This window comes from Spermophilus citellus, assembly GCF_964194105.1.
Source record: "Spermophilus citellus genome assembly, chromosome: 1".
Taxonomy (NCBI): Eukaryota; Metazoa; Chordata; class Mammalia; order Rodentia; family Sciuridae; genus Spermophilus; species Spermophilus citellus.
Window position 1 is genome coordinate 184,986,377 of NC_138182.1, and position 14,839 is coordinate 185,001,215.

Genomic DNA, 14,839 nt, shown 5'->3' on the forward strand with positions numbered 1-14,839 from the left:
CTTTTTTTCCTTTCTTGGTACCAGGGTGCTGGTAGCCTTTACCACTGAGCTACAGTCCCAGCCCTTTTTATGTTTTGAGACAGGACCTTTCTGAGTTTCTTAGGGCCTTACTAAATTCCTGAGGTTGGCCTTAGGCTTGTAATTCTCCTGCCTCAGAGACTTGAGTTAATGAGATTACAGGTGTGTGCCATCATACCTAGCCAAAGATATTTATTTCTTAGTAGTTACCTACAAATGTGTTCTTTGAAAATCAAAAGCGAGTTTCAGTTTTAGAGAGCTTTTAATCTCTGGATTTATAAATTTTCTTTTAAATAACTAAAATTTAACACATTATTTATATTAAACGTTTCCTACACCCCATCCCTCATTGTAAAAGAAACTTGGCATTTTCATTTCTGAACTTTATTTTTTACATGATTGTTTTACAGCAAGGGCAAATACTTTGCAACCTTCCCATATCCATATATGAATGGCCGTCTGCATTTGGGGCACACATTTTCTTTATCCAAGTGTGAGGTAAAGCTGCTTCTACATTTAAATAATGGAATAGAATCCTTTATAAATAATATTTTGAAGAAAATGGCATATGTAGAAATTGCTTCTTGTTAAAAAAACTTAGAATTCCTTAATTTTAAACATAATTTTCATGTTTAGTTGATGTAATTTTTATATTTAATTTTCATATGTGTGTATTTGTGCAAGGTTCTAAGCATGTATGCATGTAACAAAACAGCAAAAACGACAGTGCATTAGAATTTTGGAATGACTAAAATCTAACTGGTGTTCTAAAGAAAGATAAGAAGAATAAAACTAATGTTCTTCATGAAAAATTAGCATTTTGTATTTGTGTCTCATGTATACAGTAATTTAAATTTAATTTTCTTTCTATAGTTTGCAGTAGGGTACCAGAGATTAAAAGGAAAAAGCTGTCTGTTTCCCTTTGGTTTGCACTGTACGGGGATGCCTATTAAGGTAAGATTGCTTATAGGATTGGTTTTTACTTCTTTTAGTTTAGAGCAAATACTAATATCCAATTCAGGAGCTTGATATAGGATTTTCAAATACTGTTATATTAAAATGTTTTGTGAAATGAGTTTATTATAGTGAAGATTAATTGAAAAAAACTTTTGAAGCCACGTCCAGTAGTGATGCATGCCTAAAATCCCAGTGATTCTGGAGGCTGAGTATCACAACTCTGAGGCCAGCCTTGGCAACTTACAAAGATCAATCAATACATATATACATACACAGTATCATTTGAAAGAGTACTTAAATAAAAGGTATACACTAAAGTCTAAGTGATTTTTCTTTTGCTGTTTTTTAATATCTTATATATTCATGTCTATGTTGAAATTGTAATTTCTAACCAGCAGAATGTACTGTGATTTGTGCATTGGGACATATACAGAATGTTAGCATAAAGTACTAAATACTGGTATCATATTTTGATTATTTATTGCAATATTGGAGTTTGAAACTCTACCACTAGCTACATTCCCAGTCCTTTATATTTTTTGACAGAGTCTTGCTAAGTTGTCGATGCTGGCCTTGAAGAACTTGGAATCCTTCTGCTTTAGCCTTTAGTCTATGAGATTATAGGTGTTTGCCACTTGGGCTAGCTTGATCATTTTTATAAATGTTTTCAAATGTTATGAACTGACACTAGAAATAATTCTCAATGAGTAATGGACCAGAAAATTAGCGTTGGAAAAAAAAAAATCCCCTAAATATGAGATTAGGAATTTCTTTTTATTTTCCAGTCTTTCATTTTGAAGAAGTCAAACCTACAAAAAAGGTGAAAGGATAATACAGTAAACAATATTATATTCTTTTTTTTTTTTTAAAGAGAGAGTGAGAGAGGAGAGAGAGAGAGAGAGAGAAAGAATTTTTAATATTTATTTTTTAGTTCTCGGCGGACACAACATCTTTGTTGGTATGTGGTGCTGAGGATCGAACCCAGGCCGCACGCATGCCAGGCGAGCGTGCTACCGCTTGAGCCACATCCCCAGCCCCCAATATTATATTCTTTACCTGTGGTTACCAAGTCATACCCTGTACTTGTGTTAACATGTGCCACACATGTTAATATGTTCTCTTTCTTTCTTTTTTTTTTTTTTAAAGAGAGAGTGAATGAGAGAGAGAGAGAGAATTTTTTTTAATATTTATTTTTTAGTTTTTGGCGGACACAACATCTTTGTATGTGGTGCTGAGGATCGAATCCGGGCTGCACGCATGCCAGGCGAACGCGCTACCGCTTGAGCCACATCCCCAGCCTGTCTTTCTCTTTAAAAAAATTTTTTTTTAGTTGTCAATGGACCTTTATTTGTTTACATGTGATGCTGAGAATCGAACTTAGTGCCTCACATGTGCTAGGCAATTGCTGTACTACTGAGCTACAACCCTAGCCCTAAATTTTTTTAAATAAATAAAATAAAAGTCCATCTCTTTTTTTAATGAAACTTTTATTTATTTATTTATTTTAAATATTTATTTTTTAGTTGTAGTTGGACACAATATGTTTATTTTATTTATTTATGTGGTAGTGAGGAATGAACCCAGGGCCTCACACATGCCAGGCAAGTGTTGTATCCCCTAATTTATGGCAAGTTTTTTAGCTGTCCTAAGAAGTCCTTCTGGGTGGATTATTTTTCTTTTATGGGTCACCTGTTGTATTAGCTTTCTTTAATTTGGGTTAAATACTCTGGCAAGAATTTTACATTGATGAGGTGTACATTTCCCCCTATATCTATCAAAAAGCATATAATTGGTTGTTTTTCTCATTTTAATAATAACAAGTTAATACCACACAGATTTCTTCCTTCTAAAAGTGACATTTTCCCTTTATAATTAAAAAGTAATCTTTGGGGCTATACTTTGAGAACTTCTGAATATCCTGTTACTTAGTAACGAAGTGGATATAGTATTTTTTGATGATTTTTATCTGTATTAATTATTGTATTGGTGGTTGCAAAATGGTCATTTTGGTGTTCTTTTTAATAACTGAAGCTCTTCTGAATTTAAGTGCTCTCTCTATCTCTCTCTTTTTTTTTTTTTTTTTTTTTTAAATTTGGTCCTAGGGATTGAATTCAGGGGTAGTTTGCCACTGAGCTACATGCCCCAGCCTTTTTATTTTTTGAGACAGGGCCTTGCTAAGTTGCTGAGGCTGGCTTTGAATTTGGAATCCTGCCTTGGCTTCTCAAATTGCTGGGATTATAAGCAATTAAAAACAGAGGAGGTGCCACCATGCCTGGTACCTCCTCTGTTTTTAAAATTTTCAATTCTATGTATATATTTTTCTCATAACTGTAATGCTGCTTAGTTTCATCTTTGTTTTTTTTTTTATTTTTTTGTTTTAATTACTTACACATGACAATAGAATGCATTTATGCATTTTGATATATCATACATAGATGGGATATGATTTCTCATTTTTCTGAATGTACATGTTGTAGAATCATATTGGTCAAGCATCATCTTTGTTTTCTTTTTAATATTTTTTGTAGTTGTAGATGGACAGAACACCTTTATTTATTTATTTATTATTTTTATGTGGTGCTGAGGATCAAACCAAGTGCCTCATGCATGGTAGGCAAGCGTTCTGCCACTGAACTATAGCTCCAGCCCTCATCTTTTTCTTTTTTTTTTTTTAATTTTTTTTATACCTTTATTTTGTTTGTTTATTTTTACGTGGTTCTGAGGATTGAACCCAGCGCCTCGAATGTGCTAGGCGAGTGCTCTACTGCTGAGCCACAACCCTAGCCCTCATCTTTGTGTTTGCCAGTGGACTCATTATGATATAATTGGTTTAAGAGTTGGGGCAGAAAGCCCAGATTCAAATGCTAGTTTTTTAGCTTGCTAGTTTTATAATCTTTCTTAAATCACTTTATTTCTTAGTGTCTTTTTTCTAATTTAGTACCTGTCCTGTCTACCTAGCAAATTGATCATGGTAAATAATGAATCATAGAAATTTAACTCTCACTACAAATATAATTATCTTTTTGTTCTTTTTTTTTGGTGCTGGGGATTGAATCCAGGGCCTTTTGCATGTGAGGGAAGCACTCTACCAACTGAGCTATATCCCCAGCCCCACAAATACAGTAATCTTTAGATACAGTAATCATTTAATTGATGCTGTTATTAGTATTTAAAGTAACATTATGTTTTATATATATTTGTTCTTCTCATGCCTAGCATATAATGTACAACATTGAGTATTCTGAGTATTGAATAAATGCTTGCTGAGGCAATCAACAAAAAAACTAATTTAATTTATAAATTAGTGAATTTTGAAGTACGTGATTTGTCTTATTTCAGTTTTCTGTGATGATCTACATATGTATATTGCAAAATATTCAGAAAGCGTCAGTTTTGATTGGCTATAGAAACAACAGATACTCATTATTTCCTTGAATTTTGAACTTTACCATCTCTAATTTTGGGTTATAGGCATGTGCTGACAAGTTGAAAAGAGAAATAGAGCTGTATGGTTGTCCCCCTGATTTTCCAGATGAAGAAGAGGAAGAGGAAGAAATTAGTATTAAAACAGAGGATATAATAATTAAAGATAAAGCTAAAGGAAAAAAGGTTTGGTGGTTGTTGATATTTATGTTGAAGTTTTTGTATTTGTGTATTTATTTGTGCATTCTCTTATTAGCACATTACCTGGCACATAAAATGTAATTTTAAAGAAGTATAAAATTAAAAATTTGTCTTTATTGCTTTTTTCTTTCCACTTTCTTTTAAAATATTTTTAGATTTACAGAGGAGTTGAAAGATAGTACTTAGTTCTCTTATAATCTGCAACCAGTTTTCTAGTGTTACATTTTAACTATGATATAATCCTCAAAACTAAGGAATTAATATTAGTCCAGTATTATTGGGTAAACTATAGATAAACTTAAAAACTCAAATCAGGGGGGATAGTAGGGGATAGGAAAGGTAGCAGAATACAACAATTACTAATAGGGCATTATGTAAAATTGTGGATGTGTAACCGATGTGATTCTGCAATCTGCATTTGGGGTAAAATTGGGGGTTCATAACCCACTTCAATCTAATGTATGAAATATGATATGTCAAGAGCTTTGTAATGTTGTGAACAACCAATAAAAAATTAAAAAAAAAAAAACTCAAATCATTTGAATTGAATTTTGCATTTAAAAATTTTTTTTTTGTTGTTGTTGTAGATGGACAGAATACTTTTTATTTTATTTATTTTTATATGGTGCTGCTGAACATTGAACCCAGTGTCTCACATGTGCTAGGCAAGCATTCTCCCACTGAGCTACAACCCCAGCCCACTTTAAAAAAAAAAAAAAACAAAAAAAACTAATGTCCTTTTCTGTTCTAAGGTCCAATATAGGCTACCACATTGCATTTGGTTATTATGTCTCAGTACATCTCCTTAGTCTCCTCTGTCTTTATTGTCTTCTACGATTTTTGACGTAAAGAGTATTCTTCAGATAGATAATTTAGGGACAGTCTTTGTTTTTTGTTGCTATAACAGAATACCACAAATTGGATGATTTATAATGATCAGAAACTTATTGGCTCACAGTTGTGGAGACTGGGACGTCCTAGATTAAAGGGCCAGCATCTTGTGAGGGTCTTCTTGCTATGTCATTCATGATGGAAAGGCAATTAGATAGCAGAAGAGACAGAGAGTAAGCAAATGTGTGCAAGAGGGGGACAAATTTGTCCTTTTATTTATTTATTTATTTTTAAAGAGAGCGTGAGAGGGGAGAGAGAGAATTTTTTAATATTTATTTTTTAGTTCTCGGCGGACACAACATCTTTGTTGGTATGTGGTGCTGAGGATCGAACCCGGGCCGCACGCATGCCAGGCGAGCGCGCTACCGCTTGAGCCACATCCCCAGCCCCAAAAAACAATCTTAAAAATAAAAATTTGCTCTGTTAAGTAGTTGTTGGTTATTATTTGATGGAGTTTGTTTTTGCCTGTGTTTTCAGAGTAAAGCTGTTGCTAAAGCTGGATCTTCTAAATACCAGTGGGGCATTATGAAATCCCTTGGATTATCTGATGAAGAGATACAAAAATTTTCTGAAGCAGAACATTGGCTTGATTATTTCCCACCACTGGCTATTCAGGATCTAAAGAGAATAGGTTTGAAGGTATGCCGATCATTTTCATAGTTGAAGAATATATGAAGAAAGCATTTATATTTAAGTTATTTTAAAAGATTTGGATTAACTCTTACATTTGGAATAATATTTGCTGCCTGCATGCCACTAAAGAATTGTACTGTTTTTCATTTGAGCATTGAAGCACTTTAATATTTGTCTTAGTGGAATGTATCCTAGTATGTCAACAATTATTAGAAAGGGGCTCTACTGGCCAGGCACAGTGGCATAAGCCTGTAATCCCAGGGGCTCTGGAGGCTGAGACAGGAGGATTTCGAGTTCAAAGCCAGCCTCGGTAACTTAGGGAGGTGCTAAGACACTGTGAGACCCTGTCTCTAAATAAAATACAAAATAGGCTGGGGATGTGGCTTTGTGGTTGAGTACCCCAGAGTTCAATTTCTGGTACAAAAAAAAAAAAAAGAAAGGAGGTCTACTAAAAACACATGAAGAGCTGAGCATGGTGTCATGCTCCTGTAATCCCAGTGACTTGGGAGGCTGAGGCAGGAGCATTGCAAGTTGGAGACCAGCCTCAAAAATTTAGCAGGGCACTAAGCAACTTAGCAAGACCCCATTTAAAATAAAAAAGGTTGGGGATGTTGTGCAGTGGTTAAGCGCCCTTGGGTTCAATCTCTCGAACACAAAAGCAAACCACAGACATGAAGAAGCCAAAGATTAACTCGAATATTTAGGAATGCTATATTATTTAACTGTTTCTTCTTTAATTTATTATTGTTTCTATATCTTAATATGTAAATGTGTTTAAAACATTTATTAAACTTGTCATTGTGGTAATTGAGATATATATATATATATATATTTTTTTTTTTTTTGGTGTCACACATTTCAGAATCCTTAAGTCTGAATAGTGCTTATGTTAATTAACATTATTTCAGTACCCTAAATATTCAGGCAGGACATTGCCTGAAAGGTTTAGTCCTACTTCTTTCAATTAAACAGATCCTTTTAGCAGCAACTATCTTCAGCTTTCACAATTAATTGGTACTCTGAACCCAGGACCTTGTGCATGTGAGGCAAGCACTCTACCAATTGAACTATATCCCCAGTCCTGATATGTTATTTTAATAAGTATAATTTGAAAACTTTTTTTTAATAGTTGACATAAGGGGCTGGGGTTGTGGCTCAGAGGTAGAATGCTTGCCTGGCATGCATGAGGCACTGGGTTCGATCCTCAGCACCACATAAAAATAAAATAAAGATGTTGTGTCCACCAAAAACTAAAAAAATAAATGTTTACAAAAATAGTTGACATAATTCTTTTTTTTTTTTTTTTTTGTGGTACTGGGGATTGAACCTAGAGATGCTTAACCACTGAGCCACATCCCCAGCCCTTTTTGTATTTTGTTTTGAGACAGGGTCTTGCCAAGTTGCTTTGGTACTTGCTAAGTTCTGAGGCTGGCTTTGAACTTGGGATTCTCCTGCTTCAAACTCCCAAATTGCCCAGCTTAATAGTTGATGTAATTCCAAGTTGGTGGAATAAAGGGTAGAAGAGTAAATAATTGATTTGTAGGAATTCTTTTAAAATTTTTGGAAATTTCTCAAAAATTATCCTTTCTTTTCTCCTTTTATAGGTTGACTGGCGTCGTTCCTTCATTACCACTGATGTTAATCCTTACTATGATTCATTTGTCAGGTGGCAATTTTTAACATTAAGAGAAAGAAACAAAATTAAATTTGGGAAGCGGTGAGTTTGATATCCTTTATAGAAAAGTAAAAATCATATAATTCTTGTTTTACAATTCAGTGTCCATAGGCTACTTTTTTTTTTCAAGTGGTGAGGAGGATTGAACACGGAAGTATTCTACCTCTGAGCTACATCCTAGGGGCCTTTTTAAATTTTATTTTAAGGCAGGATTTTGCCAAGTTGCCCAGAGAGGACTTGAACTTGTGATCCTTCTGCCTTAGCCTCCCAAGTATCTGGGAGCTGCTGTGTCTAGCCTGTCCTTATACTTTTCATAATCTTTTTCCTCTTTTCTCTTTTTCTTTTTCTCTATCCAGTGTCTTAATTTTCTTGTGCTGCTTTGTATTTGTGACAGATAGAACCAGGGTAAAGAGAATTTTTGGCTTTTATGATGTTATTAAAAAGATTCCTGGCGAAGCAGAAAAATGATGATTTTATTTCTGTTTTAGTTTGTATTTTTTTTTTTTGTAAGGGGGAGGCGGCTACTGGGGATTGAACTCAGGAGCACTTGGCAGTAAGCCACATCCCCAGCCCTATTTTGTATTTTATTTAGAGACAAGGTCTCATTGAAGTTGCTTAGCACCTTGCTTTTGCTGAGGCTGGCATTGAACTCACGATCCTCCTGTCTCAGTCTCCCAAGCTACTGGGATTATAGGAGTGTGCCACCATGCCCAGCTTAGTTTGTATTTTTGTTCCATAAATTAAGATTCTTTTTTGACTATGTAGATTAAATAAAAGTTATTTGCATTTTACAAGGGAATTTATATCTTATACTCTTCTTTTTGTGATGATGGGGATTGAACCCAGGGCCTGGTGCTTTGGGGCAAGCACTCTACTAACTGAGCTATATCCCCAACCTAGTTATAATCTTTCTTATTCATACCACAAAGTCGAGATCAGTGCATATTTTTCAATGGCATTACCTTTGATGAAGGTAGAAATATTTCATTAGTAACTAGAGTGACAGTAGAACTCATTTAAAAGTATAAATAATAGATGTAGACGGTTGTTCAGTCAGAAATTTTAGTTATAAGACATACTGGTAAGACATTAGAAGCAACATTGGCAAATATGTTAAGATATAATTCAAATATTATAATAGCTTCTGTTACTTACTGTTTATTTCTTAGGTATACCATTTATTCTCCAAAAGATGGACAACCTTGTATGGATCATGACAGACAAACTGGAGAGGTGATTATTTGTGACATAGAATAGCTATTACAATAATCTTTTTTTTTCTTAATACTTTTATTTAGTTGTTTATGGTGCCAAGGATCAAACCAGTGCCTCACACGTGTTAGGCAAGCACTCTACTACTGAGCTACAACCCCAGTCCTATAATAATCTTTCATATGGCCCTATCCAGTTTTTTTGGTACTGGGGATTGAATTCAGGGGCACTTGACCACTGAGTCACATCCCAAGCCCATTTTTGTATTTTATTTAGAGACAGGGTCTCACTGAGTTGCTAAGCGCCTGGCTTCTGGTGAGGCTGGCTTTGAACTTGAGATCCTCCTGCCTCAGCCTCTCAAGCCACTGGGATTACGGGCGTGTAATCCCAGTTTTAAATGAGAAACCTAAAAATAACTTCATTGCAATACTGAGGTTTTTTTTTTTTAATATTTTTGTAGTTGTTGATAGACCTTTATTTTTTATTTATTCATACATGATACTGAGAATTGAACCCAGTGCCTCACACATGCCAGGGAAGTGCGCTACCACTGAGCCCCAGCCCCAGCCCCAGCCCCCTGAGGTGTTTATTCATGATACTTTGATGGGTGTCAAAAGGGAAACCAGAATATCATCAAAAGTGCCTGTATCATATCCATGACTTGCTACTCTAAGAGAATCTTAGGACCAACTATATCACCTTGTTCAGAAAAACACTGTTAAATAAACCTCACACAAAAATTGTGGAATCAAAGTGCTGAATCAAAGCTTTTTAGAGTGGGGCCTAGGAATCTGTTTTTATAAGGCTGTCAGTGTGACTCATATGCATGTTAATGTTTGAGAAGCACCATTTGGAAAATATACAGCTTTAAAAAGAGTGTGGGGAAAGATAATGAAATGTGGTTAAATATCTTTTAGGGTGGGTACAGGAGTTTGAACTCCAGGGTGCTTAACCACTGAGCCACATCTCACCCCTTTTTATTTTGAGACAGGGTCTCAATAAGTTGTTTAGGGCCTTTATATTGCCGAGGCTGGCTTTGAACTTGCAACCCTCCTGCTTCAGCCTCCTGAGTTGCTGGGATTATAGGCATGTACCATCTTGCCTGGCTGTGGCTACCTTTTGACATATACAGATTCCATTTGTATGTGTTTTAATCACTTCTTTCCTAAGTGCTTCCTAAAGCCACTCATGAAATAGTTCCGTCTACATTATTGTAGAACATATTAGTAACATTATTCCCTCTAATATTTGAATAAAACAAGGGTAAACAATTTGTTTGAAGCCTTGGCACAGTAAATCGGTGACAATGCCAGCATCTCAGCTTATGGACTCTTTGTCCCTTTTCTGTGGCTGTAATTGAATACCACAGAGTAAATAACCTTTATTCGTAGTTTATATTGAATTTGCATAAATTACCAAATAGAGGTTCTTTACTTCTCAGTTCTATAGAACCGGAGATCCAAGATCAAGGGGATACATCTGGTATAAAGTCCTTGCTGGTGAAGAGTCTCTGCAGAGTAGCTAGGTGGAGCCCTGCATTACATGATGAAAGGGGCACATATGAGTGGAGGCACACTGACTTTTATAACAGATCTCTTTTCAAAATAACTCATTAACCTATTAATCCATTAATTCATGAGTGAACTAATACTTCTTAAAAGTCCTACCTGGTCCCATCTTTTAATACTTCACAATGGGGATTAAATTTTAACATGAGTTTTGATGAGGACATTCACCCATAGTGTAATCCTGTGAGTACTTTACTCTTTATCTTTGAGCATTTTTTTTTTTTTTGGCAGGGGGCAGTACTGGGCATTGGGCTCAGGGGTACTTTATGACTAAGCTACACCTCCAGCCCTTTTTATTTATTTAAAAAATTTGAGACAGGATCTCCCAAAGTTGCTTAGGGCTTCGCTAAGTTGCTGAGACTGGTCTTGAATTTGTGATCCTCTTGCCTCAGCCTCCTGAATCATGGGATAACAGGTGTGTGCAGCCACACCCAACTCAAAATTCAAAAGTTTTTGAGCATTGTCATGACACTCAGAAGTGTTTTGGAGCAGTTTGGATTTTTGATTTTTCGATTATACATAGAGTTTGAAAAGTTTTGGATTTTGGAACATTTTGGATGTAAGATTTACAGGTTAGGGTTGCTTAACCAGTAAAGTCTATGCAAATATTCCAAAGTCTGAAAAATTCTGAAATCTGAAATACTTCTGCTTCCAAGCATTTTGGATAAGGGATACTTAACCTATTTAGCCAGCGTTTGCAGTATCCTAAGTTTCAATAATGCTTTAGAATGTTTCAAAGCACTTTCTATTTCCTTATGTTTCTCAGGACAGTCTGTGTGAGACACAGCAAAGTTATTTTATAGAACAGGAAAGAAAGGCTCAGGGACATTGTGATTGCCTTGTTTAAGCTATTAGTAAGGATGAAATTAAGTTTAGAATGCACATCATCTGATGCCTGAACCAGTGTATATCTGTGGAGTCTACTCTTTGGGATCTGCCTTGGTGGGCAGGATTGGGATTTTGATGAACACCATTTTGACTGATTCTTTCCCTGGATATGGTCAGCACTTCAATGGCAGTATCTTCAGTAGAAGAAAGAATTATTCTAACAGTGCAATAACCCATGTTAGAAATTTATATTTAGTTTCCCACATAGGTGAGTAGGTTTAATGCAAGTCTTTTTTTTTTCCCCCCTGAAATTTTTGTTTTGTTTATTTGTGTAGGGTGTTGGACCTCAGGAATATACTTTAATGAAATTGAAAGTGCTTGAACCATACCCATCCAAATTAAGGTAGGTTTGTCAACAAGTTATTGTTTCATCATTTCTGAACTGATAGTTGTGTGCAAACTACCCCCCCCCTTTTTTTTTTTTTTAACAAAAGTACATACTTTTTCTTCTTAGTGGCCTGAAAGGTAAAAATATCTTCTTAGTAGCTGCTACTCTCAGACCTGAGACCATGTTTGGACAGACAAACTGTTGGGTTCATCCTGACATGAAGTACATTGGATTTGAGACTGCAAATGGTGATATATTCATCTGCACTCAAAGAGCAGCCAGGAATATGTCATACCAGGGCTTTACCAAAGACAATGGAGTGGTGCCTGTTGTTAAGGAATTAATGGGTGAGGTAAGTTGATTAGCACACTTTTTATTTTCATGCATATAGTTAGAGGAAAATTTCAACAGTGAAGCTTGAGAAAAGAGCGTTTAATTTTTTTTAAATTAAGGTATACATGCAGTAAAGTGGATAAGTCATTTGTATTTTTTTTTAATATTTAGTTGTAGATGGACACAACTCCTTCCTTCCTTCCTTCCTTCCTTCCTTCCTTCCTTCCTTCCTTCCTTCCTTCCGCTGAGTATCAAACGCAGTGCCTCATAAGTACTAGGCAAGCACTCCACCAATGAGTCACAACCCTAGCCCAAGTCATTTGTATTTTATTGACTTTTCATGTGTATATGCTTATGTAAATACCAGCAAATCAAGAGATTAAACAATTCTAGCAGTACTCCGGAGGGCCATATCATGATCAGTACTCATCTTTCTCCTCTAAAGGGAACATTTGCTCTGACTTCACCAAAAAATGGTTGGTATTCTTTTAACTTTTCATAATGGAACTATATGATATGCACTCTTTTGTGTCCAGCTTTTGCTCAATATTATGTGGGATTTTTGCAGTTGCACGTAGTAGTTATTTTTTTATTGCTGTGTAGAATTGTATTTTATGTCACTAAAATAGTATTTTTAAAATTTTGTTTTAACTCAATATTTGAAAAATACGAAAAATGTGATATATACACATAATAGAATTTTACTCAGTTGTAAAGAACAAAATTATGTAATTTGTAGGAAAAGGTATGGAATTGGATAACATCATGTTAAATAAAATATGCCTCACGGGGAAAGTCAAGGACTGCATGTTTTCTCTCATAATGTGGAAGCTAGAGAAAGAATAAAAAGAGTATTTAATGAAAATAAAGGAAAGACCAATCGAATGGAGGAGTAAAGGGTGGAACCAAGGGGAAGAAGGAGGGGAGGGATAGAAGGTGTACTGGGGAATGAAACTGACCAAATTGTTTTGTGCATGTATGAATATATCACAAGTGAATCCCAATATTATGTATAATTATAATGTACTTGTTAAAAATTAATAGGAAAGTATAGACAGTTTTCCTTAAGCGATTTAATAACATTTTATTTGCTTTTTGAATACTATTGACTGTGTTCCTAGAAATATTAAATTTGGAATTGCTGCTGCTTTTTTTCCTGAAAAGCAAGTCTTGATTGATAATTAAATCTGGATAGTCTTGTAGCTTTTATGTTTATAGGTTATCTACTTAATTGTCAGTATTTCTGAGTTTGTTTTCTCCTAGTAAATGCTGATCTTTGGTATCTTAATAATCTCTTAAAAGAAAAACATGAATAAACTCGATGCAGTGGTGCATGCCTGTAATGCCAGTGGCTCCAGAGGCCAAGGAAGGAATATCACAGGTTTGAAGCCAGCCTCAATAATTTAATGAGACTGTAAGCAACTAATGAGACCCTGTCTCAAAATTAAGAATTTTTAAGAAGGGCTGGAGATGTGGCTCAGTGGTTAAGTGCTCCCTGGGTTCAATTCCTGGTCCCCCGCCACCCACCACCACACCACAAAAAAAAAAAAAAAAGAAAAGAAAACATCAATAGAGTATAGTTTGTTTCATTTATTTTGTTAAATTAAATATTTATTTATTTATTTTGCCATGTTAGGTATTGAACTGAGGACCTTATGGATGCTAGGCAAATGTTTTGCCAGCTATACCCTCGGCCCTTTATATTTTATTTTTTATACAGGATGTTGCTAAATTGTACAGACTGACCTTGAATTTGTGATCCTCCTGCCCCAACCTCTTGAGCAGCTGGGATTACAGCCATGTGCCACAGTTACGCCTACAATTATTTTAAATGAAAGTATAACGTTCTTTCTTATTGATGTACCTTTTTTTTTTTTTGGGTATCAGGGATTGAACTCAGAAGTACTCAACCACTAGCCACCTCCCCAGCCCTATTTTTAATTTATTTAGAAATAGGGTCTCACTGAGTTGCTTAGAGCCTTGCCATTGCTGAGGCTGGCTTTGAACTCATGATCCTCCTGTAATCAGCCTCCCAAGCTGCTGGGATTATAGGCATGCACCACCATGCCTGGCTATGTACCATATTTTATTACATGATTTTTCTGTCTTTGAAAACTTGTGTGGTTTCCAGGTTTTCCTAATATTATTGACTCAGCATTCAGTGTGTTCCTCAAAAAATAATTCTTTTCACTGGATCTGAGTTTCATTAATGTTTTTGTGGCTCTTGCAATGGATTCCTCTATTTTCTTCAAAGGAGTGCATTATCATAACCAATGTATTCAGCATAACATTGCTTGGTTTAGATAGTATCATTATTTAAAATTATCTTTAGTAGATATAAAAGAATTGAGTTGCATTTTATTTCTTATTTTTATGTATACTCTATTTTATTTATTCATTTTTAGAGTAGATTTATTCAAGTGAAAAGAAGAGAGAGAGAGGTCCCACAGGGCAAGGAGAGGACCCTATAGATGTTGCTCTGTATTTGTTTATTTATTTATTTTAGTATGGGGGATTGAACCCAGGGGTGCTGAACCACTCAGCTACATCCCCAGCCTTTTTAAAATTTTTAAGACAGGGTCTCACTAAGTTGTTAGTGCCTTGCTAAGTTGCTGAGGCTGGCTTTGAACTTGTTATCCTCCTGCCTCAGCCTCCTGAGCCCCTAGGATTACAGGCATGCACCACTGTGCCTGGCTTATTTTTTTAATGGAT

The 14,839-nt window shown here is 35.3% G+C and overlaps 1 protein-coding gene across 3 annotated transcripts in view; it reads left to right on the forward strand.

The window, feature by feature from the left end:
- Window positions 1-14,839, forward strand: part of LARS1 (leucyl-tRNA synthetase 1) — a 68,542-nt gene that overhangs the window by 12,612 nt on the left and 41,091 nt on the right. The window contains exons 3-10 of one of the 3 annotated variants that reach the window (XM_081301773.1): window positions 429-516; window positions 892-972; window positions 4,447-4,584; window positions 5,968-6,129; window positions 7,728-7,840; window positions 8,968-9,031; window positions 11,742-11,809; window positions 11,921-12,146. In XM_081301773.1, coding sequence (XP_081157899.1) covers window positions 429-516; window positions 892-972; window positions 4,447-4,584; window positions 5,968-6,129; window positions 7,728-7,840; window positions 8,968-9,031; window positions 11,742-11,809; window positions 11,921-12,146 — 940 coding nt within the window. Of the gene's footprint in view, window positions 1-428; window positions 517-891; window positions 973-4,446; window positions 4,593-5,967; window positions 6,130-7,727; window positions 7,841-8,967; window positions 9,032-11,741; window positions 11,810-11,920; window positions 12,147-14,839 lie in introns of those variants that run through there. The other 2 variants (XM_081301774.1, XM_081301775.1) reach the window with 2 other exon arrangements.